General features: G+C 47.2%; 1 protein-coding gene across 1 annotated transcript in view; it reads left to right on the top strand.

Moving 5' to 3' along the window:
• Positions 1-11,202: 11,202 nt before the first annotated feature.
• FBXL5 (F-box and leucine rich repeat protein 5) overlaps positions 11,203-27,881 on the top strand; it is a 77,236-nt gene continuing 60,557 nt past the window's right edge. The window contains exon 1 of the mRNA XM_038745531.1: positions 11,203-11,319. Within this exon, the coding sequence (XP_038601459.1) occupies positions 11,236-11,319 (84 nt within the window). The 5' untranslated portion in view covers positions 11,203-11,235. The remainder of the gene's footprint in view (positions 11,320-27,881) is intronic.

The following is a 27,881-nucleotide window of genomic DNA, read 5'->3' as shown; positions in this document are numbered from 1 at the left end:
ACCATCATCATCATCAATCGTATTTATTGAGCGCTTAGTATGTGCAGAGCACTGTACTAAGCACTTGGGAAGTACAAATTGGCAACATATAGAGACGGTCCCTACCCAACAGTGGGCTCACAGTCTAAAAGGGGGAGGCAGAGAACAAAAACAAAACCAAACATACTAACAAAATAAAATAAATAGAATAGATATGTACAAGTAAAATAAATAAATAAATAAATAAATAAATAGAGTAATGAATATGTACAAACATATATACATATATACAGGTGCTGTGGGGAAGGGAAGGAGGTAAGATGGGGGGATGGAGAGGGGGACGAGGGGGAGAGGAATGAAGGGGCTCAGTCTGGGAAGGCCTCCATCTACGCCCACTCCCTTGGAAAACTCATTCGCTCCGGTGGCTTCTACTACCTATGCGGATGATTCCCAAATCTACATCTCCAACCCTTCTCTCTCTCCCTCTCTGCAATCTCGCATTTCTTCCTGCCTTCAGGACATCTCTATTTCATTCATTCATTCATTCATTCATTCACTCATTCAATCGTATTTATTGAGCGCTTACTGTGTGCAGAGAACTGTACTAAGCGCTTGGGAAGTCCAAGCTGGCAACATCTAGAGACGGTCCCTACCCAACAGCGGGCTCACAGTCTAGAAGGGGGAGACATCATCATCATCAATCGTATTTATTGAGCGCTTACTGTGTGCAGAGCACTGTACTAAGCGCTTGGGAAGTCCAAGTTGGCAACATAGAGAGACAGTCCCTACCCAACAGTGGGCTCACAGTCTGAAAGGGGGAGACAGAGAACAAAACCAAACATACTAACAAAATAAAATAAATAGAATAGATATGTACAAGTAAAATAAATAAATAAATAAATAGAGTAAAAAAATATGTACAAACATATATACATATATACAGGTGCTGTGGGGAAGGGAAGGAGGTAAGATGTGGGGATGGAGAGGGGGACGAGGGGGAGAGGAAGGAAGGGGCTCAGTCTGGGAAGGCCTCCTGGAGGAGGTGAGCTCTCAGCAGGGCCTTGAAGGGAGGAAGAGAGCTAGCTTGGCGGATGGGCAGAGGGAGGGAGGGCATTCCAGGCCCGGGGGATGACGTGGGCCGGGGGTCGATGGCGGGACAGGCGAGAGCGAGGTACGGTGAGGAGATCAGCGGCGGAGGAGTGGAGGGTGCGGGCTGGGCTGGAGAAGGAGAGAAGGGAGGTGAGGTAGGAGGGGGCGAGGTGATGGACAGCCTTGAAGCCCAGGGTGAGGAGTTTCTGCCTGATGCGCAGATTGATTTGTAGCCACTGGAGATTTTTGAAGAGGGGAGTAACATGCCCAGAGCGTTTCTGGACAAAAATAATCCGGGCAGCAGCATGAAGTATGGATTGAAGTGGGGAGTGACACGAGGATGGGAGATCAGAGAGAAGGCCGGTGCAGTAGTCCAGATGGGATAGGATGAGAGCTTGAACGAGCAGGGTAGCGGTTTGGATGGAGAGGAAAGGGCGGATCTTGGCAATGTTGCGGAGCTGAGACCGGCAGGCTTTGGTGACGGCTTGGATGTGAGGGGTGAATGAGAGAGCGGAGTCGAGGATGACACCAAGGTTGCGGGCTTGTGAGACGGGAAGGATGGTAGTGCCGTCAACAGAGATGGGAAAGTCATGGAGAGGGCAGGGTTTGGGAGGGAAGACAAGGAGTTCAGTCTTGGACATGGAGAAATGGAGAAATACAAAATGTGGTACATTAAATTACTTATCATTAATTTGGTCTTCATGGGAAAAGGCTGAACCTGGAAATTGTGAAAGTCATTTCTGCATTTGTTGACAGGGAAATTGAGTCCATTTCCTATTGCAACAGAAGAGAACAGTGCTGTGGTCAGGGGGATATAAATTTGAATTCCAGTTCTGCCACTGATTTGTTAAGTGACCTTAGACAATTCACCTATTCATTTGGAGCTTTTGTTTCCTTATTTGCGCTGTACAATCAACTTTCCATCATTCATCAGTAGTTGTATTTATTGAACATTTAACGACTATGAAGCACTGAAGGTCTTGGGAGAGTACAACAAAAAGTGACATCATTTGGCAAGGAGGAACTGACTAATCAGTGCTAAATAATGTTAAACCCAAAACTCCCCCTCCCTCTCCCTTGCAAAAGATAGAGAGCAAGCTGTTCTGAGTCCCTGGAAAAATGGGAAAATGCAGACTTATGTAGGTCAGCGTGGCCTAGGGGGTAGAGCACTGGACTGCAAGTCAGGAGACCTGGGTTCGAGATCTCGATCCAACACCGCTTAACCCTTCACGACCCCTATGGCCACTCCCGCAGTCCTGCCGCTGCCACCCTCCCCCCCACCAATCTCCTCCCCAGAACATCCTCTTAGACCCATTCTTTCACTTGTCTCAGCGAGTTGTTGACTCCATCGTAATCTATTGTTACCATTGGCCCTGCTGAGAGCTCACCTCCTCCAGGAGGCCTTCCCAGACTGAGCCCCTTCCTTCCTCTCCCCCTCGTCCCCCTCTCCATCCCCCCCATCTTACCTCCTTCCCTTCCCCACAGCACCTGTATATATGTATATATGTTGGTACATATTTATTACTCTATTTATTTATTTATTTATTTTACTTGTACCTATCTATTCTATTTATTTTATTTTGTTAGTATGTTTGGTTTTGTTCTCTGTCTCCCCCTTTTAGACTGTGAGCCCACTGTTGGGTAGGGGCTGTCTCTACATGTTGCCAATTTGTACTTCCCAAGCGCTTAGTACAGTGCTCTGCACATAGTAAGCGCTCAATAAATACGATTGATGAGGAGGAGGAGGAGGAGGTGTCCCGAGGTGACCCTTGGGTACCGGCCATCTCAAGGTCAAAAGCTATCTTGTGACCACCTGAACCAGCAGGCGGAACTCAGAAGTGAGGGTGGGATACCGCCCCAATGACCAAATCTGCTAGATTGACAGCCCAAGATGGGAATACAGAAGGTGTCCCTCGCCCCCGTGCCAATCAAATTAGGGATGGAGGAGGGGGGAGGGCAGAGATTGGGTAGACTGAGGCCGGAAGCTGGAATGGCCTAGGGGCACAGGCGATAAATACCTGTCGCCTCTGACCTTCGGGGTCAGAACACCAGGACACACAGCAGCAGCAGCCCACGTGTCTTTCTCTGCCCAGAAGACCAGATGCCCGCTCTACAACCAGAACTAACACACTGAGGCAAGGGCCGCGGGACGGGTGAGTGTCTCGTGGGTGGGACCCAGGTACCCCGCTGCTGATGGGAATCATGAGTGGATTCCTCTCACGTAGGGAGAGCACACTGTGAGAGCTAGCCGCCCACCACGTGCGCGGGGAATGGAATGAATTCTTCCCATGTGGGAAAGTAAGTGGATTCTTCCCGAGTGGGAAGTGCACATGGGTGAGAGCTAGCTGCCTCACCCACGCGCGATTAACCGATGATTGTGTTCCTCCTGTGTAAGGGAAGCTCTAATATTGCTAATTGATTATATTCCTCCCAAAAGGGAAGTTCAATCCATTGCGCCTCAACAATTACTTAAATTCAATTCGCCTCGCAGAATAAATTTTATATAAAACTCAGGCTTTCCGTCCCCGCCCTCTCTCTCTCTCTCTCTCTCGCCTCGCCAATCATCATCATCATCATCAATCGTATTTATTGAGTGCTTACTATGTGCAGAGCACTGTACTAAGCACTTGGGAAGTACAAATTGGCAACATATAGAGACGGTCCCTACCCAATAGTGGGCTCACAGTCTAAAAGGGGGAGACAGAGAACAAGACCAAACATACTAACAAAATAAAATAAATAGAATAGACATGTACAAATAAAATAAATAAATAATTTATTTATCAATCAATCAATCGCATTTATTGAGTGCTTACTGTGTGCAGAGCTCTGTACTAAGCGCTTGGGAAGTACAAGTCGGCAACATATAGAGACGGTCCCTACCCAACTGAAGGTCATTTCAACGTATCACGCATTTAGGTAGTCTACTTTGTCAATTACTCATTCATTCATTCAATCGTATTTATTGAGCGCTTACTGTGTACCGAGCACTGTAAAAAGCGCTTGGGAAGTACAAGTTGGTAACATATTCAATGAGTCAAACAGATCTGTAATAAAATACTGGGCTTGTACCCAGGCCCATAATGTCAGAACAATGTTCTGCAAATTCTACTTTTGTGTTCTGTCCAAAATGCACGGTAAGAACACCTATTACGGCAGAATGTGTGTTATCGGTATACTATTGCCATATTATAGACTTTTCTGCCACCTAAAAACAGGCAATATAAAGAACCTCATTCCCTCTACGGTGGAACCAATCTTTTGTGACAGTTTAAGGTATCACTTCAATCTCCACTATGTCTTGAAGTGACAAGACTACAAAAATGTTCATACGCTTACATAGGCTGCCAATCACTGAACGAACCCATCCCCAGACAACGGGTGACAGGGAGAGACAGAGAGAGAGAGAGGGAGAGAGAGAGAGAGAGAGAGAGAGAGAGAGAGAGAGAGAGAGAGAAAGCTGGTTAAGTACCTAGAAGCCAATGATGAGGACTTTTCTGATTGATGTGGGGATGGGTGGGACACCACTGGAGGTTTTTGAGGAGGGGAGAGATGTGCATTAGAATGATGTTTTAGAAAAATGATTCAGGCAGCAGCGTGAAATGCACATCCACCTCCACATTTTTGTGTGTGTGATATTTGTTAACCACTTACTTTGTACAAGACACTGTGCTAAGCACTGGGGTAGATACAAGCAGATAAACAACATGGCCTATGGAGAGAGCACAGGCCTGGGAATCAGAGGGACCTGGGTTCCAATCCCAACTCTGCCACTCGTCTGCTGTGTGACCTTGGGCAAGTCACTTCACTTCTCCGTGCCTCTACTACCTCATCGGCAAAATGGGGATTAAGACTGCGAGCACCACATGGAACATGGACTGTGTCCAACCTGATTAGCTTATATCTACCCCAGCACTTAGCATAGTGCCTGGCACGTAGTAAGCACTTAGCAAATACCATTAGAAAAAAAAAGCTGAGCAGAAACCAGATTGGACACAGGCCCTGTCCCACATGGGACTCTCAGTTTTAATCCCCATTTTACGGATGAGATAACTGAGGCACAGAGGAGTTAACTGATATGCCCAAGGTCACACCCTAGATAAATCGGGATTAGGACCCACCTCCTGCAGACTCTCAGGCCTGTGCTCTGTCCATTAGGCCATGCTGCTTCTCTGTTCAGTGTTACTGTTCAAACAGAAACTCCTTAAAATCTTCTTTAAAGTCCTCAATCAGCTCACCCCCTCCTACTTTACCTAGCTGATTTCTTGCTGCAAAGAAACCCACACACTTCGCTCCCCTAATGCCAACCTACTCACTGTGCCTCAATCTAGTCTATCTTGCCACCTATCCCTTACCCATTTCCTCCCTGTGTCCTGGAACTCCCTCCCACTCCATAGACAACACTCATTTATTCATTCAATCGTATTTATTGAGCGCTTACTGTGTGCAGATCACTGTACTAAGCTCTTGGAATGTACAATTCGGCAACAGATAGAGACAATCCCTAACCAACAACGGGCTCAGAGTCTAGAAGGGGGAGACAGACAACAAAACAAAAAAAGTAGACAGACATCGATAGCGTCAAAATAGATAAATAGAATTACAGATATATACACATCATTAAGGCTTTTAGACTGTGAGCCCACTGTTGGGTAGGGACTGTCTCTATATGTTGCCAATTTGTACTTCCCAAGTGCTTAGTACATTGCTCTGCACACAGTAAGCGCTCAATACGATTGATGATGATGATGATCATTAATAAAATAGAGTAATAAATATGTACAAATATACACAAATGCTGTGGGGCTGGGCTGGAGAAGGAGAGAAGGGAGGTGAGGTAGGAGGGGGCAAGGTGATGGACAGCCTTGAAGCCAATAGTGAGGAATTTTTGCTTCATACGAAGGTTGATAGGCAACCCCAGGAGATTTTTGAGGAGGGGAGTGACATGCCCAGAGCGTTTCTGTAGAAAGATAATCCGGGCAGCAGAGTGAAGTATAGACTGAAATGGGGAGAGACAGGAAGATGGGAGATCAGAGAGGAGGCTGATACGGTAATCCAGTTGGGATAGGATGAGAGATTGTACCAACAAGGTAGTGGTTTGAATGGAGAGGAAAGGGCGGATCTTGGCGATGTTGTGAAGGTGAGAACAGCAGGTTTTGGTGACGGATTGGATGTGAGGGGTGAACGAGAGAGCGGAGTCGAGGGTGACACCAAGGTTGCGGGCTTGTGAGACGGGAAGGATGGTAGTGTCGTCCACAGTGATGGGAAAGTCAGGGAGAGGACAGGGTTTGGGAGGGAAGATAAGGAGCTCAGTCTTAGACATGTTGAGTTTTAGGTGGTGGGCGGACATCCAGGTGGAGATGTCCTGAAGGCAACGGAGCATTTCTCCTCACCTTCAAAGTCTTATTAAGGTCACATCTCCTCCAAGAGGCCTTCCATGATTAAGCCCTCTTTTCCCCAACACCCCCTCCCTTCTGCATCGCCTACGCACTTGGCTCTGTGACCTTTAAGCACTTGATATTCACTGCACTCTCAGCCCCACAGCACTTATGTACTTGGCTGTAATTTACTTGTTTATATTAATGTCTGTTTCCCCCTCTAGACTATAAACTAGAGAAGACACTATGTCTACCAACTCACTGCATTGTAAGCTCCCAAGCACTTAGAACAGTTTGATATGTGGATTGCTTGATTGATCTCGCTGTCGGCAGGGCATGTGTCTTTCTATTAGGGTGTACTTTCCCAAGCACTTAGTACAGTGCTCTGTACACAGTAAGCACTCAATAAATACGATTGAATGAATGACTGACTGACTGATTAAGACTGTGAGCCCACTCTTTTAGACTGTGAGCCCACTGTTGGGTAGGGACTGTCTCCATGTGTTGCCAATGTGTACTTCCCAAGCGCTTAGTACAGTGCTCTGCACATAGTAAGCGCTCAATAAATACGATTGATGATGATGATTAAACTCCCTTCCCCTTCATAGCCAGAGAAGCAGGTGGACTAGTGAAAACACTATGGGCTCGGGAGTTGGAGGCCTGGGTTCTAAATCCTAGCTCTGCAAATCACTTGGGCAAGACACTTAACTGCTCTGTGCCTCAGTTACCCCATCTGTAAAATGAGGTTTAAATCCTCCTCCCCACCAATTTAGAGTGTGAGCCCGCTATGGGACAGGAACAGTGTCTAAACTGATAAACGTTCGTCTATCTCACCACATAGAGCAGTGCGTGACACATCAATCAATCAATCAATCGTATTTATTGAGCGCTTACTATGTGCAGAGCACTGTACTAAGCGCTTGGGAAGCACAAATTGGCAACATATAGAGACAGTCCCTACCCAACAGTGGGCTCACAGTCTAAAAGTAAGCACATAGTAAGCACTTAGCAAATTACATTTAAAAAAAAGCAACTGACAGTCCACTAGCCTTCCTACCTTCAAAACCCTTTTAAATTGCATTTCCTCCAAGAAGTCTTCCCAGATTAAGCCCTTTATTTCCCCTATTCACCTTCTCCTCTGTGGTGACTATCAATCAGTCTGTGGTATTTATTGAGCACTTAACTGTGTGTCGAGCACTGGACCAAGCTCTTGGGACAGTCCAGTACAATCGAGTTGGTAGAAACATCTCCTGCCCACAAGCAGCTCACAATCTAGAGGAGAGACAGTTGTTAAAATGAATAAATGCACTGGAATGCATGAAAATAAATAAAAGGATTATGACTGCGTACCCCTTAAGTAACTTGATATTCACTCCGGCCCCCAAACACTAATGTAAATATTCTTATACTTTACTATTTCCCCTACTCTTAGTTTAGTGTCTGCCTCCCCCTGTAGAGTGTAAGATCCTTGTGGGCAGGCACTGTGTCTACCGACTCTGTTGTGTAGCGATTTCTCAAGGACATAGAACAGCTCTCTAGACTGTAAGCTCCTTGTGGGCAGGGTATGTTTCTACCAACTCTGCTGTATTGTTACATTGTCCTCTTCCAAGTGCTTTAGTTCAGTGGTCTGCATACTCAATAAGTATGATTTCTTGATTGACTGATTGGTCTGCCTGTAGTAAGCCTTCAGTAAATTCCATTGATGATGATGATGCTTTTCAGTCAGCCCTCAAAAAATACCATTAATTGACCCTCTCCTACCATGCCCTCCCCCCTTTCTGAAATTCCCTTCCCCTTTACAATTTACAGACTACTACTCTCCCCATTATAATAATAATAATAATAATGGCATTTATTTAGTGCTTACTATGTGCAAAGCACTGTTCTAAGCGTTGGGGAGGTATATATATTATTATAAATATTCTATTTATTTTATTTTGTTAGTATGTTTGATTTTGTTCTCTGTCTCCCCCTTTTAGACTGTGAGCCCACTGTTGGGTAGGGACTGTCTCTATATGTTGCCAACTTGGACTTCCCAAGGAAGTACTCTCTGAGGAGCTCTCTGGCGCTCTGAGGAGAGGAGCCTTCCGGGAGCAGCGGGGTCCATGCGGTGTGATGGCAGACGGGTGGGCCTCTCGGGAACGGAGTCCCGGGTGTCTATGGCGGCGCTCTGAGGAGAGGATCCTTCCTGGAGCAGCGGGGGCCATGCGGTGTGATGGCGGGCGGGCGGGCGGGCCTCTCGGGAACGGAGTCCCGGGCGCCTATGGCGGCGCGCTCTGAGGAGAGGATCCTTCCGGCAGCAGCAAGGCCCCGCGGTGTGATCATCATCGTCATCATCAATCATATTTATTGAGTGCTTACTATGTGAGAGCACTGTACCAAGTGCTTGGGAAGTCCAAATTGGCAACATATAGAGACAGTCCCTACCCAACAGGGGGCTCACAGTATAGAAGGGGGAGACAGAGAACAAAACCAAACATACTAGCAAAATACAATAAATAGAATAGATATGTACAAGTAAGATAAATAAATAGAGTAATAAATATGTACAAACATATATACATATATACAGGTGCTGGGGGGAAGGGAAGGAGGTAAGATGGGGGGGATGGAGAGGGGGACGAGGGGGGAGAGGAAGGAAGGGGCTCAGTCTGGGAAGGCCTCCTGGAGGAGGTGAGCTCTCAGCAGGGCCTTGAAGGGAGGAAGAGAGCTAGCTTGGCAGATGATGATGATGTCGGCATTTATTAAGCGCTTACTATGTGCAAAGCACCGTTCTAAGCGCTGGGGAGGTTACAAGGCGATCAGGTTGTCCCACAGGGGGCTCACAGTCCTCATCCCCATTTTACAGATGAGTGAACTGAGGCCCAGGGAAGTGAAGTGACTTGCCGATGGATGGCCGATGGATGGGCGGATGGGCAGAGGGAGGGCATTCCAGGCCCGGGGGAGGACGTGGGCCGGAGGTCGATGGCGGGACAGGTGAGAATGAGGTACGGTGAGGAGATTAGCGGCGGGGGAGCGGAGGGTGATGGCGGACGGGCTCTCGGGAACAGAGTCCCGGGCGTCTATGGCGGCGCTCTGAGGAGAGGATCCTTCCTGGAGCAACGGGGGCTACGCGGTGTGATGGCGGGTGGGCAGGCGGGCCTCTCGGGAACGGAGTCCCAGGGATTGAATGAATGAATGAAGAACCTGAGGGGAGGACGGCGGGGCGGGAAGGCGGGAAAACCCGAGGGGGGGCAGGGAGCATGCGCGGCCGCCCGTATCTCGTGTAGGGGGGTGCTCTGCACACGGTAATTGCTCAGTAAATACGATTGATTGAATGAATGAATGAAGAACCTGAGGGGACGACGGCGGGGTGGGAAGGCGGGAAAACCTGAGGGGGCCAAGGAGCATGCGCGGCCGCCCGTGTCGCGTGCAAGGGGGTGCTCTGCACACGGTAATTGCTCAGTAAATACGATTGGATGAATGAATGAATGAAGAACCTGAGGGGACGACGGCGAGGCGGGAAGGCGGGAAAACCCGAGGGGGGCAGGGAGCATGCGCGGACGCCCGTATCTCGTGTTGGGGGGTGCTCTGCACACGGTAATTGCTCAGTAAATACGATTGATTGAATGAATGAATGAAGAACCTGAGGGGACGACGGCGGGGTGGGAAGGCGGGAAAACCTGAGGGGGCCAAGGGAGCATGCGCGGCCGCCCATATCGCGTGCAGGGGGGTGCTCTGCACACGGTAATTGCTCAGTAAATACGATTGATTGAATGAATGAATGAAGAACCTGAGGGGACGACGGCGAGGCGGGAAGGCGGGAAAACCCGAAGGGTGGCAGGGAGCATGCGCGGCCGCCCGTATCGCGTGCAGGGGGGTGCTCTGCACACAGTAAGCGCTCAATAAGTACGATTGAATGAATGAATGACTGACACTGAATGAATGAAGAACCTACAAGTAAAATAAATAAGTAAATAAATAGAGTAATAAATATGTACAATAAATATATGGCGTGCAGGGGGCGCTCTGCACACAGTAAGCGCTCAATAAATACGATTGAATGAATGAATGACTGACTGACTGAATGAATGAAGAACCTACAAGTAAAATAAATAAATAAATAGAGTAATAAATATGTACAATAAATATATTGCGTGCAGGGGGGCGCTCTGCACGCGGTAAGCGCTCAATAAGTACGATTGAATGAATGAATGACTGAATGAATGAATGAAGAACCTACAAGTAAAATAAATAAATAAATAGAGTAATAAATATGTACAATACATATATCGCGTGCAGGGGGGTGCTCTGCACACAGTAAGCGCTCAATAAATACGATTGAATGAATGACTGACTGACTAAATGAATGAATGAAGAACCTACAAGTAAAATAAATAAATAGAGTAATAAATATGTACAATAAATATATCGCGTGCACACAGTAAGCGCTCTGTAAATACGATTGAATGAATGAATGAATGAATGAATGAAGAACCTGAGGGGACCGCGTCAGGGCGGGAAGGCGGGAAAACCCGAGGTGGGGCAGGGAGCATGCGCGGCCGCCCGTGTCACGTGCAGGGGGGGCGCCCTCGACCTCCGCCGGGGGCGGGGAGGCCGCAGCGCGCGTGCGCGGCGGGGGCGGCGCAGGCGCGGGGCGGGCGGCGGGGTCCGGCGCATGCGCAGGGGGTGCGAGGGGGGTGGGGGGCTGTGGCGCGCGCGCGCGCGCGTCCGCCCGGCGGGGTGAGTCTATGGAGGAGCGGTTGCGGCGGGTGAGGCGGCGGCGAGGGGGGCGGCGGCGGCGGCGGCCATGGCTCCGTTCCCCGAAGAAGTGGACGTGTTCACCGGCCCTCACTGGCGGATGAAGCAGCTGGTGGGACGCTACTGCGACAAGGTGACGGGAGGGAGGGACGGGAGGGAGGGCGGCCTCCTCCGCCGCCGCCGACGCCTCCCCTCAGGCTGCCGTGTCGTCGTCGTCCAGATTCAGTCATTCATTCATTCATTCACTCAGTTGTATATATATATGTGTTTGTACATATTTAATACTCTATTTATTATTCTCTTCCTCCCTTCAAGGCCCTGCTGAGAGCTCCCCTCCTCCAGGAGGCCTTCCCAGACTGAGCCCCTTCCTTCCTCTCCCCCTCATCCCCGCCTCCCCTCAGGCTACCCGTGTCGTCGTCCCCCAGATTCAGTCATTCATTCATTCACTTACTCATTTGTATATATGTTTGTACATATTTTACTCTATTATTCTCTTCCTTCCTTCAAGGCCCTGCTGAGAGCTCCCCTCCTCCAGGAGGCCTTCCCAGACTGAGCCCCTTCCTTCCTCTCCCCCTCATCCCCGCCTCCCCTCAGGCTGCCCGTGTCGTCGTTCCCCAGATTCAGTCATTCATTCACTCATTCATTCACTCATATGTATATATGTTTGTACATATTTATTACTCTATGTATTACTCTCTCCTTTCAAGGCCCTGCTGAGAGCTCACCTCCTCCAGGAGGCCTTCCCAAACTGAGCCCCTTCCTTTCTCTCCCCCTCATCCCCGCCTCCCCTCAGGCTGCCGTGTCGTCGTCCCCCAGATTCAGTCATTCATTCACTCACTCACTCATTTGTATATATGTTTGTACATATTTATTACTCTATTTATTACTCTCTTCCTTCAAGGCCCTGCTGAGAGCTCCCCTCCTCCAGGAGGCCTTCCCAGACTGAGCCCCTTCCTTCATCTCTCCCTCTTCCCCGCCTCCCCTCAGGCTGCCTTATCGTCGTCCCACACTTTCAGTCATTCATTCATTCACTCATTTGTATATATGTATATATGTTTGTACGTATTTATTACTCTATTTATTACTCTCTTCCTCCCTTCAAGGCCCTGCTGAGAGCTCACCTCCTCCAGGAGGCCTTCCCAGACTGAGCCCCTTCCTTCCTCTCCCCCTCATCCCCGCCTCCCCTCAGGCTGCCGTGTCGTCGTCCCCCAGATTCAGTCGTTCATTCATTCACTCACTCATTTGTATATATGTATATATGTTTGTACATATTTATTACTCTATTTATTACTCTCTTCCTCCCTTCAAGGCCCTGCTGAGAGCTCACCTCCTCCAGGAGGCCTTCCCAGACTGAGCCCCTTCCTTCCTCTCCCCCTCATCCCCGCCTCCCCTCAGGCTGCCGTGTCGTCGTCCCCCAGATTCAGTCGTTCATTCACTCACTCACTCATTTGTATATATGTATATATGTTTGTACATATTTATTACTCTATTTATTACTCTCTTCCTCCCTTCAAGGCCCTGCTGAGAGCTCACCTCCTCCAGGAGGCCTTCCCAGACTGAGCCCCTTCCTTCCTCTCCCCCTCATCCCCGCCTCCCCTCAGGCTGCCGTGTCGTCGTCCCCCAGATTCAGTCGTTCATTCATTCACTCACTCATTTGTATATATGTATATATGTTTGTACATATTTATTACTCTATTTATTACTCTCTTCCTCCCTTCAAGGCCCTGCTGAGAGCTCACCTCCTCCAGGAGGCCTTCCCAGACTGAGCCCCTTCCTTCCTCTCCCCCTCATCCCCGCCTCCCCTCAGGCTACCCGTGTCGTCGTCCCCCAGATTCAGTCATTCATTCATTCACTCATTCACTCGCTCATTTGTATATATGTATATATGTTTGTACATATTTGTTACTCTGTTTATTATTCTCTTCCTTCAAGGCCCTGCTGAGAGCTCCCCTCCTCCAGGAGGCCTTCCCAGACTGAGCCCCTTCCTTCCTCTCCCCCTCATCCCCGCCTCCCCTCAGGCTGCCGTGTCGTCGTCCCCCAGATTCAGTCATTCATTCACTCACTCACTCATTTGTATATATGTTTGTACATATTTATTACTCTATTTATTACTCTCTTCCTTCAAGGCCCTGCTGAGAGCTCACCTCCTCCAGGAGGCCTTCCCAGACTGAGCCCCTTCCTTCCTCTCCCCCTCATCCCCGCCTCCCCTCAGGCTGCCGTATCGCCGTCCCACACTTTCAGTCATTCATTCATTCACTCATTTGTATATATGTATATATGTTTGTACGTATTTATTACTCTATTTCTTACTCTCTTCCTCCCTTCAAGGCCCTGCTGAGAGCTCACCTCCTCCAGGAGGCCTTCCCAGACTGAGCCCCTTCCTTCCTTTCCCCCTCTCCATCCCCCCATCTTACCTCCTTCCCTTCCCCACAGCACCTGTATATATGTATATATGTTTGTACATATTTATTACTCTATTTATGCATATCTATTCTATTTATTTTATTTTGTTAGTATGTTTGGTTTCCGTTCTCTGTCTCCCCCTTTTAGACCGTGAGCCCACTGTTGGGTAGGGACTGTCTCTATATGTTGCCAATTTGGACTTCCCAAGCGCTTAGTACAGTGCTCTGCAGATAGTAAGCGCTCAAATACGGTTGATGATGATGATGATTTATTTATTTATTTTACTTGTACCTATCTATTCTATTTATTTTATTTTGTTAGTATGTTTGGTTTAGCTCTCTGTCTCCCCCTTTTAGACTGAGCCCACTGTTGGGTAGGGACTGTCTCTATATGTTGCCAATTTGGACTTCCCAAGCGCTTAGTACAGTGCTCTGCACATAGTAAGTGCTCAATAAATACAATTGATGATGATGATGATTTATTTATTTATTTTACTTGTACCTATCTATTCTGTTTATTTTATTTTGTTAGTATGTTTGGTTTCGTTCTCTGTCTCCCCCTTCTCGACTGTGAGCCCGCTGTTGGGTAGGGACCGTCTCTATATGTTGCTAACTTGGACTTCCCAAGCGCTTAGTACAGTGCTCTGCACACAGTAAGCGCTCAGTAAATACGATTGATGATGATGATGATGATTCACTCAATCGTATGTATTAATAATCATAATAACGATGGCATTTCTGAAGCACTTACTCTGTGCGAAGCACTGTTCTAAGCGCTGGGAAGGTTCCGAGGTGATGAAGTTGTCCCGCGGGGGGCTCACAGTTTTCATCCCCATTTTACGGATGAGGGAACTGAGGCACGGAGAATGATGATGATGATGGCAGTTATTAGGCGCTTACTATGTGCGAAGCACTGTTCTAAGCGCCGGGGAGGTTCTGAGGTGATGAAGTTGTCCCACGGGGGGCTCACAGTCTTCATCCCCATTTTACGGATGAGGGAACTGAGGCACGGAGAATGATGATGATGGCAGTTATTACTCACTCACTATGTGCGAAGCACCGTTCTGAGCGCTGGGGAGGTTCCAAGGTGATCAGGTTGCCCCACGGGGGGCTCACAGTCTTCATCCCCATTTTACGGATGAGGGAACTGAGGCACGGAGAATGATGATGATGGCAGTTATTACGCGCTTACTATGTGCGAAGCACTGTTCTAAGCACTGGGGAGGTTCCAAGGTGATCAGGTTGTCCCACGGGGGGCTCACAGTCTTCATCCCCATTTTACGGATGAAGGAACTGAGGCACGGAGGATGATGATGGTGATGGCGTTTGTTAGGCGCTTACTATGTGCAAAGCACTGTTCTAAGCGCTGGGGAGGTTACAAGGTGATCAGGTTGTCCCAGTGATCAGGTTGTCCCACGGGGGGCTCACAGTCTTCATCCCCATTTTACGGATGAGGTAACTGAGGCCTAGAGGACAATAGTAATAATGATAGCATTTATTTAGCGCTTACTATGTGCAAAGCACTGTTCTAAGCGCTGGGGAGGTTCCAAGGTGATGAAGTTGTCCTACGGGGGGCTCAGTCTTCATCCCCATTTTACGGATGAGGGAACTGAGGCATGGAGGATGATGATGGTGATGGCATTTATTAGGCGCTTACTATGTGCAAAGCACTGTTCTAAGGGCTGGGGAGGTTCCAAGGTGATCAGGTTGTCCCACGGGGGTTTCACAGTCTTCATCCCCATTTTACGGATGAGGTAACTGAGGCCTAGAGGATAATAGTAATAGTGATAGCATTTATTTAGCGCTTACGATGTGCAAAACACTGTTCTAAGCGCTGAGGAGGTTACAAGGTGATGAGGTTGTCCCACGGGGGGCTCACAGTCTTCATCCGCATTTTACAGATGAGGGAACTGAGGCCCAGAGAAGTGAAGTGACTTACCCAAAGTCACACAGCTGACAAGTGGCGGAGCCGGGATTTGAACCCATGACCTCTGACTCCAAAGCCTGTGCTCTTTCCACTCAGCCACGCTGTTTCTCTTGGGCGCTTACTGTGTGCAGGGCGCTGTGCTAAGCGCTTGGGAAGTACAAGTTGGAAGACTGAATTTCTTAAGCGCTTACTATATGCAAAGCACTGTTCTAAGCTCTGGGGAGCTTACAAGGTGATCAGGTTGTCCCACGGGGGGCTCACAGTCTTCACCCCCATTTTCCAGATGAGGTCACTGAGGCCCAGAGAAGTGAAGCGACTTGCCCAAAGTCCCGCAGCTAAGTGGGGCCGGGATTTGAACCCATGACCTGGAAGCAGCATGGATCACTGGAAAGAGCCTGGGCTTGGGAGTCATTCATTCAGTCATATTTATTGAGCGCTTACTGTGTGCAGAGCACTGTACTAAGCGCTTGGGAAGTGCGAGTTGGCAACATATAGAGACAGTCCCTGCCCAACAACGGGCTCACGGTCTAGAAGGGGGAGACAGACAACAAAACAAAACATATTAACAGAGTAAAATAAATAGAATAGTAAATATGTACAAGTAAAATAGAGTAATAAATATGTACAAATATTCATTCATTCAATCGTATTTACTGAGCGCTTACTGTGTGCAGAGCACTGGACTAAGCGCTTGGGAAGTACAAGTTGGCAACATATAGAGACGGTCCCTACCCAACAACAGGCTCATATTCTAGAAGGGGGAGACAGACAACAAAACAAAACATATTAACAAAATAAAATAAATAGAATAGTAAATACGAACAAGTAAAATAAATAGAGTAATAAATCTGTACAAACATATATACAAGTGCTGTGGGGAGGGGAAGGAGGTAGGGCAGGGGGGATGGGGAGGAGGGGGAGAGGTAGGAGGGGCTCAGTCTGAGGTCCTGGGTTCTAATGCCGCCTCTGCCTCTTGTCTGCTGGGTGACTTTAGGCAAGTCACTTCTCTGGGCCTCAGTTCCCTCATCTGGAAAATGGGGATGAAGACTGGGAGCCCCATATGGGACAACCTGATTACCTTGTATCCCCCCCCCCCCCCCCCCCAACCAGCGCTTAGAACAGTACTTGGCACATAGCGCTTAACAAATACCAAAATTATTAAAATTATTAAGTCACTTCTCTGCGCCTCGGTTCCCTCATCTGGAAAATGGGGATGAAGACTGGGAGCCCCCTGTGGGACAACCTGATAATAATAATAATAAGGATGGTATTTAAGCGCTTACTATGAGCGAAACACTGTTCTAAGCACTGGGGGGGTTACAAGGTGATCAGGTTGTCCCACGGGGAGCTCACAGTCTTAACCTTAGTAATAATAATAATTATGATTGTATTGTTAAGCACTTACTGTGTGCAAAGCACTGTTGTAAGCGCTGGGGAGGTTACGAGGTGATCAGGTTGTCCCACAGGGGGACTTACAGTCTTTATCCCCATTGTACAGATGAGGTAGCTGAGGCCCAGAGAAGTGAAGTGACTTGACCAAAGTCACATACCTGACAGTTGGCGGAGTTGGGATTCGAACCCATGACCTCTGACTCCAAAGCCCGGGCTCTTTCCACTGAGCCACGTTCCTTCTCTCACCTGATCACCTTGTATCCCCCCCCAGTGCTTAGAACAGTGCTTGGCACTTAGAAAGCGCTTAACCGATGCCATCATTATTATTATTATTGTTATTTTATTCTCTGGGCCTCGGTGACCTGATCTGTAAAATGGGGATGAAGACTGTGAGCCCCCCGTGGGACAACCTGATCACCTTGTAACCTCCCCAGCGCTTAGAACAGTGCTTCACACATAGTAAGTGCTTAATAACTGGCTCAGTGGAAAGAGCCCGGGCTTTGGAGTCAAAGGTCATGGGTTCAAATCCCAGCTCCGCCACTTGTCAGCTGGGTGACTTTGGGCAAGTCACTTCACTTCTCTGTTACCTCATCTGCAAAATGGGGGTTAAGACTGTGAGCCCCCCGTGGGACGACCTAATCACCTTGTAACCTCCCCAGCGCTTAGAACAGTGCTTTGCACATAGTAAGCGCTTAATAAATGTCATTATTATTATTAATAATAATAATTGCCATCATTATTGTTATTATTATTATTACTATTCTCCTCCCACCTGGTCCCGACCCTCCCCCTTAGCTAAGCGCTCAGCCCCAACCCAGGACCCCCTTCTTCCCCTCCCCCCTCACCAGAGCCGACCCCTCCAGAGAATAAAGTAATAATAATTACGATGGTATTTTTTAAGCGCTTCCTATGTGCGAAGCACTGTTCTAAGCGCTGGGGAGGTTACAAGGTGATTAGGTTGTCCTACGGGGGGCTCACAGTCTTCATCCCCATTTTACAGATGAGGTCACTGAGGCTCAGAGAAGTGAAGTGGCTTGCCCAAGGTCTCACAGCAGACAAGTGGCAGAGCGGGGATTAGAACCCATGACCTTCTGACTCCCAGTCACTCCCAGTGGGACACACTGCTTCTCCCAGGCCCGGGCTGTAGCCACTGTAGTAGCCACCATGATGAGGTCACTGAGGCCCAGAGAATAATAACAATAATGATGATGACAGAGCTTGGCACATAGCGCTTAATAAATATCAACATTATTATTGGTTGTTAAGCGCTTACTATGTGCCAAGCACTGTTCTAAGCGCCGGGGGAGATACAAGGTGATCAGGTTGCCCCAGGTGGGGCTCGCAGTCTTCATCCCCATTTTCCAGATGAGGGAACTGAGGCCCAGAGAAGTTGAGTGACTTGCCCAAAGTCACCCAGCTGACGAGCGGCAGGGCTGGGATTAGAACCCATGACCTCCGACTCCCAAACCCAGGCCCTTCCCGCTGAGCCACGCTGCTTCATTTGCCCAAGGTCACACAGCAGACAAGTGGTGGAGCAGGGATTAGAATCCATAGTTCTGTTTATCTCTTCCGATGATGATGGTGATGATGTCTTACTTGTCTTGTTTTATTGTCTGTCTCCCCCTTCTAGACTGGGAGCCCACTGTTGGGTAGGGACCGTCTCTCTATGTTGCCGAATTGTACTTCCCAAGCGCTTAGGACAGTGCTCTGCACACAGTAAGCGCTCCGTAAATACGACTGAGTGAATGATTAGTATTGTTCTTAGTGCTTAACAAACACCATACTATATGTTGCCGAATTGTACTTCCCAAGCGCTTAGGACAGTGCTCTGCACACAGTAAGCGCTCCGTAAATACGATTGAATGAACGAATGATTAGTATTGTCATTAGTGCTTAACACCATACTTATTATTATTGTAAATAATAATAATAGCAGTAATAATTGCGGTACTTCCCAAGTGCTTAGGACAGTGCTCTGCACACAGTAAGTGCTCCATAAATACTACTCTATTTGTTTATTTATTTTACTTGTACATATCTATTCTATTTATTTTATTTTGTTAGTATGTTTGGTTTTGTTCTCTGTCTCCCCCTTTTAGACTGTGAGCCCACCGTTGGGTAGGGACTGTCTCTATATGTTGCCAATTTGTACTTCCCAAGCGCTTAGTACAGTGCTCTGCACATAGTAAGTGCTCGATAAATACGATTGATGATGATGATGATGATGATAAATACAATTGAATGAATGAATGATTAGTATTGTTATTAGTGCTTAACAAACACCATACTATATGTTGCCGAATTGTACTTCCCAAGCGCTTAGGACAGTGCTCTGCACATAGTAAGCGCTCCGTAAATACGATTGAATGAATGAATGATTAGTATTGTTATTAGTTAACAAACACCATACTTATTATTATTGTTAATAATAATAATAATAATAATTATGGTACTTCCCAAGCGCTTAGAACAGTGCTCTGCACACAGTAAGCGCTCCATAAATACGACTGGCTGAATGAATGAATGATTAGTATTGTTCTTAGTGCTTACCAAACACCATACTATATGTTGCCGAATTGTACTTCCCAAGCGCTTAGGGCAGTGCTCTGCACACAGTAAGCGCTCCGTAAATACGATTGAATGAATGAATGATTAGTATTGTTATTAGTGCTTAACAAACACCATACTTATTATTATTGTAAATAATAATAATAATAATAGCAATAATAATTACAGTACTTCCCAAGTGCTTAGGACAGTGCTCTGCACACAGTAAGTGCTCTGTAAATACGACTGAATGAATGAATGATTAGTATTGTTATTAGTGCTAAACAAGTACCATACTATATGTTGCCGAATTGTACTTCCCAAGCTCTTAGGACAGTGCTCTGCACACAGTAAGCGCTCTGTAAATATGATTGAATGAATGATTAGTATTGTTATTAGTGCTTAACAAACACCATACTTATTATTATTATTGTAAATAGTAATAATAATAATAATCATAAAAATCGTAATTACAGTACTTCCCAAGTGCTTAGGACAGTGCTCTTCACACAGTAAGCACTCCATAAATACGATTGAATGAATGAATGATTAGTATTGTTATTAGTGCTTAACAAAACACCATACTATATGTTGCCGAATTGTACTTCCCAAGCGCTTAGGACAGTGCTCTGCGCACAGTAAGCGCTCTGTAAATACGATTGAATGAATGAATGATTAGTATTGTTATTAGTGCTTAATAAACACCATACTTATTATTATTATTGTAAATAATAATAATAATAATAACAATAATAATTACAGTACTTACCAAGCGCTTAGGACAGTGCTCTGCACACAGTAAGCACTCCGTAAATATGATTGAATGAATGAATGATTAGTATTATTATTAGTGCTTAACAAACACCATACTTATTATTATTATTGTTAATAATAATGATAATAATCACTACAGTACTTATTAAGCGCTTAGTACGTGCCGGCACTGTACTAAGCGCTGGGATGGATACAGGCAAATTGGGTTGGACACAGACCCGGACAGGGGCTCACAGTCTTAATCCCCATTTTAAAGGTGAGATAACTGAGGCCAGAAGAGTGAAGGGATTTGCCCAGGGTCCCCCAGCAGACAAGTGGTGGATCCGGGATTAGAACCCATGACCTTCCGACTCCCACGTCTGTGCTCCATCCACTATGGCACGCTGCTTCTCTACATTATTATTATTATTATTATTCAGTTATTACTACTATGATTACCCCCCCAATCCCCAGCTATTCGCCCCGCCCAACCCCAGAGCCCAGTCTCCTCCCCTTACTGCCCCTCTCCCAAACTGGACCCCACCCCCCACCCCCCCACCGCGGGCCTCCAGGCCTCTGGGTCTCCCCCCAGGACTCCCCCCGACGGGAGGCGGCACCACCCCCAGGCCCGGGGTCTCCCAAGTGACCCGGAATTTCTTCCAGAGGGACCCACCTGGCTGGGTTTCCCCTCCCCGTTCCACAGCGATGGTGTCCGTCAAGCGCCGACTCCGCAGCAGCCACTGTACTAAGCCCTGGGGTGGATACAAGCAAATTGGACACAGGCCCTGTCCCACGTAGGGCTCACCGTCGCAATCCCCATTTTACTGATGAGGGAGCTGAGGGAAGTGAAGCGACTTGCCCAAGGTCACACGTGGCAGAGACGGGACCAGAACCCATGACTTTATGACGCCCAGGCCCGGGCTCCGTCCACTAGACCCTGCTCCCCTCCGTCTGGGTCACCCCCAGTTTATAAGGGAGAACCCCCTCCCCCGTTTGTTACCGTTTGACTGGGAGCAGGTCGATCAATCAATCAGTCAATCATATTTATTGAGCACTTACTGTGTGCAGAGCACTGTACTAAGCGCTTGGGAAGTACAAGCTGGCAGCATATAGAGACAGTCCCTACCCAACATCATCATCATCATCATCAATCGTATTTATTGAGCGCTTACTATGTGCAGAGCATTGTACTAAGCGCTTGGGAAGTACAAGTTGGCAACATATAGAGACAGTCCCTACCCAACAGTGGGCTCACAGTGTAAAAGGGGGAGACAGAGAACAAAACCAAACATACTAACAAAATAAAATAAATAGAATAGATATGCACAAATAAAATAAATAGAGTAATAAATATGTACAAACATATACATATATACAGGTGCTGTGGGGAAGGGAAGGAGGTAAGATGGGGGGATGCAGGGGGGAGAGGAAGGAAGGGGCTCAGTCTGGGAAGGCCTCCTGGAGGAGGTGAGCTCTCAGTAGGGCTCAGCAGTGGGCTCACAGTCTAAAAGGGGGAGACAGAGAACAAAACCAAACATACTAACAAAATAAAATAAATAGAATAGATAGGTACAAGCTCACCGCCCATCCCCGAGCACGGGGAAGACCTCTACCCCGCATCTTTCAAGAGCCCTTCTTCCTCCACTTCCATCCGTTCTGTATCCATCCCAGTTGAGGCTCAGTCCTTTCATTTGCAGGCTCGGAGCATCTTTCCCCCCCATCCTGTTAATAATAATAATAATAATGATGGTGTTTATTAAGCGCGTACTGTGTGCAAAGCATTCATTCATTCAACCGTATTTATTGAGCGCTTACTGTGTGCAGAGCACTGTAAAGCACTGTTCTAAGCACTGGGGAGGTTACAAGGTGATCAGGTTGTCCCCCGTGGGGCTCACAGTCGTAATCCCCATTTTACAGATGAGGGAAGTGAGGCCCAGAGAAGTTGTGACTTGCCCAAAGCCATACAGCTGACAGTTGGCGGAGTCGGGATTTGAACCCATGACCTCTGACTCCGAAGCCCACGCTCTTTCCACTGAGCCACGCTGCTTCTCTGAAAGAAGGTGGACTCCCACCAGAACAGCGGGCGACTCATTTTGTGGCCCATCCCTAGAGAACCTTTGGGCCCTGGTGGAGGACCCCTTGTTGCAGTCGAAAATTACGTCGCGTATAAATAACTGGACAATCTTGGATTATGTGGCTTAATTAAAGGAGAAAGCCCGGTCACGTATTACTGTAGTTGAATATTCCTATCGAATATGCAAATTAAGCATGTTTATAGGATTCGTGCTACAACTGTATCGCATTCCTTGGAGGCGTGGGTATGTCTTGAACCTTTGTATCGTGGGTTTAATTTTCGTATAACTGTACAAAGTTGCGAATGGAGATCTGTTCCAAAGCTTCTGGAAAACCAATATCTTTACATGCGATACTCTGTGATGTTAAACATCACCAAACCGTTAGTCTCTATTAAGGTGACTCAAAGCATAGTGTAATACGATTATTAATTTTTGCAGGAGCCTGCAGAAATAGAAGCTTGCTCTGCTGGTTGTAGTAGCGGTTTTTCAACTTGACTGAAAAATCTGACCAAATTGGGTTGAACTGCTGCCTTCCTTTCTTCATAAAGCCCCTTGTAGCCCCTTTGACTGCTGACTGCTTAATCGGTTGTATTTATTGAGCACTTACTGGGTACAGAGCACTGCACTGATCACTTCTGAGAGTACAGAATAGTGTTTGTAGGCAGGATCCCTGCCCTCAGGGAATTTACAGTCTAGAGGGGGTAGACAGACATAGAGATAGGGCAGATGGCACACAAGTTCAGTCGGGTTGGGGTGCGTATCATGTTATTTGGTGAAACAGGAGGGAGGGTAAATAGGGTGGGGAAATAAGAGGTTATTCAGGGAAGGCTGATGTTCCTTCTGAATGTTTCTGCATACGCTTGGACCCTGCTCTTTGTTAGGTTCTTCGATCATTTTTAAAAGTATCTGCTTTTTGAGAATTGATGCGAGGCATTCTGATCCCCAGATCTTAGCTGGTGGAGCTAAGAATCCAGCCTCAGCCGCAGCCATGACAACCTCCTCCTCCGCTTCCAGGAGCGGGCATTTCTCCACTTCATCCAAAAAGAGCACAGATTCGGGGCGAGGTAAAAGGGGCAGTGATTTCGGGCGGATTCAGTCGGCGTCTTCCCCCTAGCCATGATTCAGTGCTGCTCGGGTGAAGCGGAGAAACTGGCTTCCAGTTTGTGTTTGGGAGGGGCAGGAGGAAATTTAAAATCCTTGCAGTGGCTGGATGTAGTGTTGAACAGGGCTTTTGTATCTTGGGCTGTGTCAGCAATTAGTGCATGACATCTCTGGATTTTGCAAATTGTGGTCATTTGGAACCAGGAGGTACACACCTCTATTTACAGGGGTATGTCTGGGTAGAAGTCAACACTCATTCATGAGCTATTCCAGTAAAATGGCGCTGCAAAACCACAGTAACCTCCTGACAGGAGAGAAGCTCCATGTTACCCAGAAAAACACAACAGTGTGAATGATGCAGTTCTTACGCCCGACATCAGAGTCTGATGTGACTGGGTTTTTTCCCCTTTCTCTGCCCATTTTGGAGCTGTCCAGGGATACCATTAGTACAGTGTCTTTGGGTCCCATGCTGGGAAAAATTGATAAGGGTAGAGGCATGGAACAGGTGCCAGCAAATCGAAAACAAACATACATGCTTTCATTCATTTAGCTCTCCTAAAGTTCCGCCTTGCTACTGGTAAATGAGGTAAATGAAAAATGTGGGTGGAACATTCCAGATATTGGAGTACGCTGAATCCCATACGGCAGACTAACTTGTTGCAAATCCCAGTGTAGAATAATGAAGTGGCCAGAGGAGAAACAAAGGAGAAATTTGTAAACTCTGTATTTGCTCATGACTAACTGAGAACTCTTGGCTTAGTGGATAGGCCACGGGCCTGAGAGTCAGAAGGACCTGGGTTCTAATCCCGGCTCTGCCACGTGTTCGCTGGGTGACCTTGGGCAAGTCACTTAACTTCTCTGGGCTTCAGTTGCCTCATCTCTAAAATGCGGATTAACAGAGTGTCAGCCCCATTTAGGACAGAGACTGTGTCACCTTTTCCAACCTTTCATTCATTCAGTCATGTTTATTGAGCACTTAGTGCAGAGCACTGTACTAAGTGCTTGTAAAGTACAATTCCCAATAAAGAGAGACAGTCCCTGCCCATAATGAACTTACAGTCTGGGGAGACAGATATCAAAATAAGTGAACAGGCATCAATAGCATCAATGTAAATGAATAGACTTACAGATCTATACACATCAAAACAAGTAAACAGGCATTAATATAAATAAGTTCATTCATTCAATCGTATTTCCTGGGCACTTACTATGTGCAGAGCACTGTGCTAAGCACTTGGATAGTACAATTCTATAGAATTATAGATATTTCCATATATACCCTAGTGCTATGGGGTGGTGGGGGAGCGGTAGAGCAAAGGGAGTGAGTTGGGGCAATGGGGAGGGGAGCGGGAGCAGAGGAAAAGCGGGGCTTAGTCTGGGAAGGCCTCTTGGAGGAGGTGTGCCTTCAGTAGAGCTTTGAAGGGGGGAAGTGTGTTGTATGTTGTATTGTATGTTGCCAATTTGTACTTCCCAAGCGCTTAGTACAGTGCTCTGCACATAGTAAGCGCTCAATAAATGCGATTGATGATGATGATGATGATGATGATGAAGTGTGATTGGCAGATTTGAGGAGGGAGGGCATTCCAGGCCAGTGGTAGAACGGAGGCCAGGGGTCGACGGCGGGAAAGGCGAGAACCTCATTAACTTGTGTCTACTCCAGTGCTTAGAACAGTGCTTGGTACATAATAAGCACCTAACAAGAACGATAATTATTATTATCCTATAAATTTCACATTTATTTTCATCTCCTGAATATACACCTTGTGATTAAAGGTACGGAAGCTGGGATTGGAAGACCCTATGACGTAATTGAAGTCACCTCTGCAGTAAATGTCAGAGTATGGTCCCGAGACCAAGGCCGTTTTATCACTACCCCCTATAAATAATGATGGCATTTATTAAGCGCTTACTATGTGCAAAGCACTGTTCTAAGCGCTGGGGAGGTTACAAGGTGATCAGGTTGTCCCACGTGGGGCTCACAGTCTTCATCCCCATTTTACAGATGAGGGAACTGAGGCCCAGAGAAGTTAAGTGATTTGCCCAAAGTCACACAGCTGACAATTGGCGGAGCCAGGAATTGAACCCATGACTTCTGACTCCAAAGCCCGTGCTGTTTCCACTGAGCCATGCTGCTTCCCCTATAGTCTTCTGGAGAGCCTTCTTCCTACGCGACTCTACCCTGTTTTCTTTATTCCTCTCAACTCATAAGGGATTGTGAAGAAGCTTCTCGGTCTTATTCTTTTGCGTAACAGAGCTAGTGTGTGTTCGGCATTATTGATTCACCCTGTGCAGAACAGAAAAGAGACTCTAACAGGTTATTCCTGCCAAATATGTATCTGAGACAAGGTTTGGTTTTATTAAATGCTGATTTCTCTTAGTCCCTCATCCCCGAAAGAGCATTAATGGGACAGTATGTAGCGTATTCTTTTAACTTTATTAATTTATTAAAATGGTTTCTCCCTAATATTTGAAAATTTCATGGGAAGCAAGGGAATGTTTGAGACTCCTGGTTTGGATTGACCTATTGGAATTAGGGACGTCAGGTGTACGTAGACGTTTTTCTTTGTCAAGACTATGTAGTCTTTACTACTTGCTAGGAGTATTGTTATGGAACATGCCCGTAGGATAGATCTGTCTCTCATCCTCCTCCTTTTGTCCTCTCTTCCCTGGTTGAGTTCTCAAGAGGCAAAAACAAGGCTTATGTAAAACACGCAAAAAGCCCCTTTTTATTTTTCTTAACGATCCACTCATTTCTGGCCATGTTTTGAATTAAAAGAGAATTGGCAGCAGTAAACTTTGTTGCAATATTTTGCCATTGACCAAGAGCTCTTTGTTTTAATTTACGTGTACAGCATTTTTGGCCATATGTGTGCCAGTTGACCAGAGTTGGCCCAAATGAAGTGTTGTCTGGAATTGTTATAGGCTCTGGGTGGCTTCCCGTACTTCCCACCCCTTACTGAACTTTTTATTCCCAAACCGAACGACTCATCTTCCCCTTCAAATTCTCCCCTCCCAACTTCCCCATCACTCTTGATAAAACCACCATCTTTCCAGCCTCACAAGCCCACAACCTTGGCATTATCCCTGACTCGTGTCTCTCCTGCATACTCAGTCACTAAACCTTGTTAGTGCTACTATCAATCAATCAATCGTATTTATTGAGCGCTTACTGTGTGCAAAGCACTGTACTAAGCACTTGGGAAGAACAAGTTGGCAACATATAGAGATGGTCCCTACCCAACAGTGGGCTCACAGTGTAGAAGACTAAACCAACGCTACCACCCTGGCTCAAGCCCATGTCATATCCCATCTTGACTACTGCATCAGCCTTGCTGACCTCCCTGCCTCCAGACCACACTTTTGCCTGGATCACTTTTCTGAAAAAAAATCATTCTGCATGCGTCTCCCCACTCCTCAAGGACCTCCGATGGCTGTCTGTCCATCTTTGCGTGAAGCAGAAACTCCTCACGACCCGATTCAAGGCCCTCAGTTAACTCTTTTCTCATGATTTATCCTCATTCCTCTCCCACTAGAACCAAGTCTGCACATTTCACGCCTCTAACACCAACCTACTCAGTCCCTCACTCTGGCCACACCCATGTGTGACCCCCTACACCTTCCCTCCTTCCCTCCGGGAATGCCCCTTCCCCAGCAAGCTCTAGCCTGTCTTCCAAGCCCTATTTAAATCGTATCTTCTCCTTCTCTGACTAAACTCTCATCCTCCCACCCTGTTTTCCCTCCCTACACCCTCAACCAGGCAGTTAGTCTCACCCACTAAGCACTTAGGTATTAACTCCACCCCTACCCCTGCAGCACTTTGTACAAAGCATCCCTTCCCTGAAATGTATTTTAATGTCAGCTTTTCCCATGAGGTTATAAGCTCTTGGAGGCCAGGGTTCACCTCTAGTAGCTGTATTGTCTTCTCCTAAGTGCTCAATAAGGTGGTCTGCACAAAGTAAATGCTCAGTAAATGCCACCGATTGATCGACTGATTACCGGTTTTGCCTCCTTCTTCCCCATTCTTCAAAAATCTCCCATAGTTGCCCTTTCCTCTGTGCATCAAGCAGAAACTCCTGACTCCTGGTTGTAATAAAGGAGAGCATACTCTCCCCTGCTTATTCTTTCTCCCACTGCACCCCATCTCTCTCACTGTCGACCTCTGGAACCCCCGCTCCATTTTAAGTAAGACCCCTTTCATCCTGGACCTTTTCCTTTCCAGTTCTTTACTCCTCCTCGCCCTAACTGAAACATGGCTGTCGCCGGACGACACAGTCTCTTCTGCTGCTCTCTGCATTGCGGGCCTCTTCTTCTCCCACTCCCCCAGACTCACCGGAAAAGGAGGAGGTGTCGGTTTCCTTCTCGCCCCCCAATGTCGCTTTTGCACTATCCCTCCTCCCTCTTCCCTTTCCTTCCCTTCCTTTGAAGCCCACATTATTCGCCTCTACCACCCCCTCCAGATTCTTGTAGCCGCCATCTACCGCCCTCCCGGCCCCACTTC

The sequence above is a fragment of the Tachyglossus aculeatus genome, chromosome 4 (assembly GCF_015852505.1).
Source record: "Tachyglossus aculeatus isolate mTacAcu1 chromosome 4, mTacAcu1.pri, whole genome shotgun sequence".
In the NCBI taxonomy this organism is placed as follows: Eukaryota; Metazoa; Chordata; class Mammalia; order Monotremata; family Tachyglossidae; genus Tachyglossus; species Tachyglossus aculeatus.
This window is presented reverse-complemented; position numbering and strand designations above follow the sequence as displayed.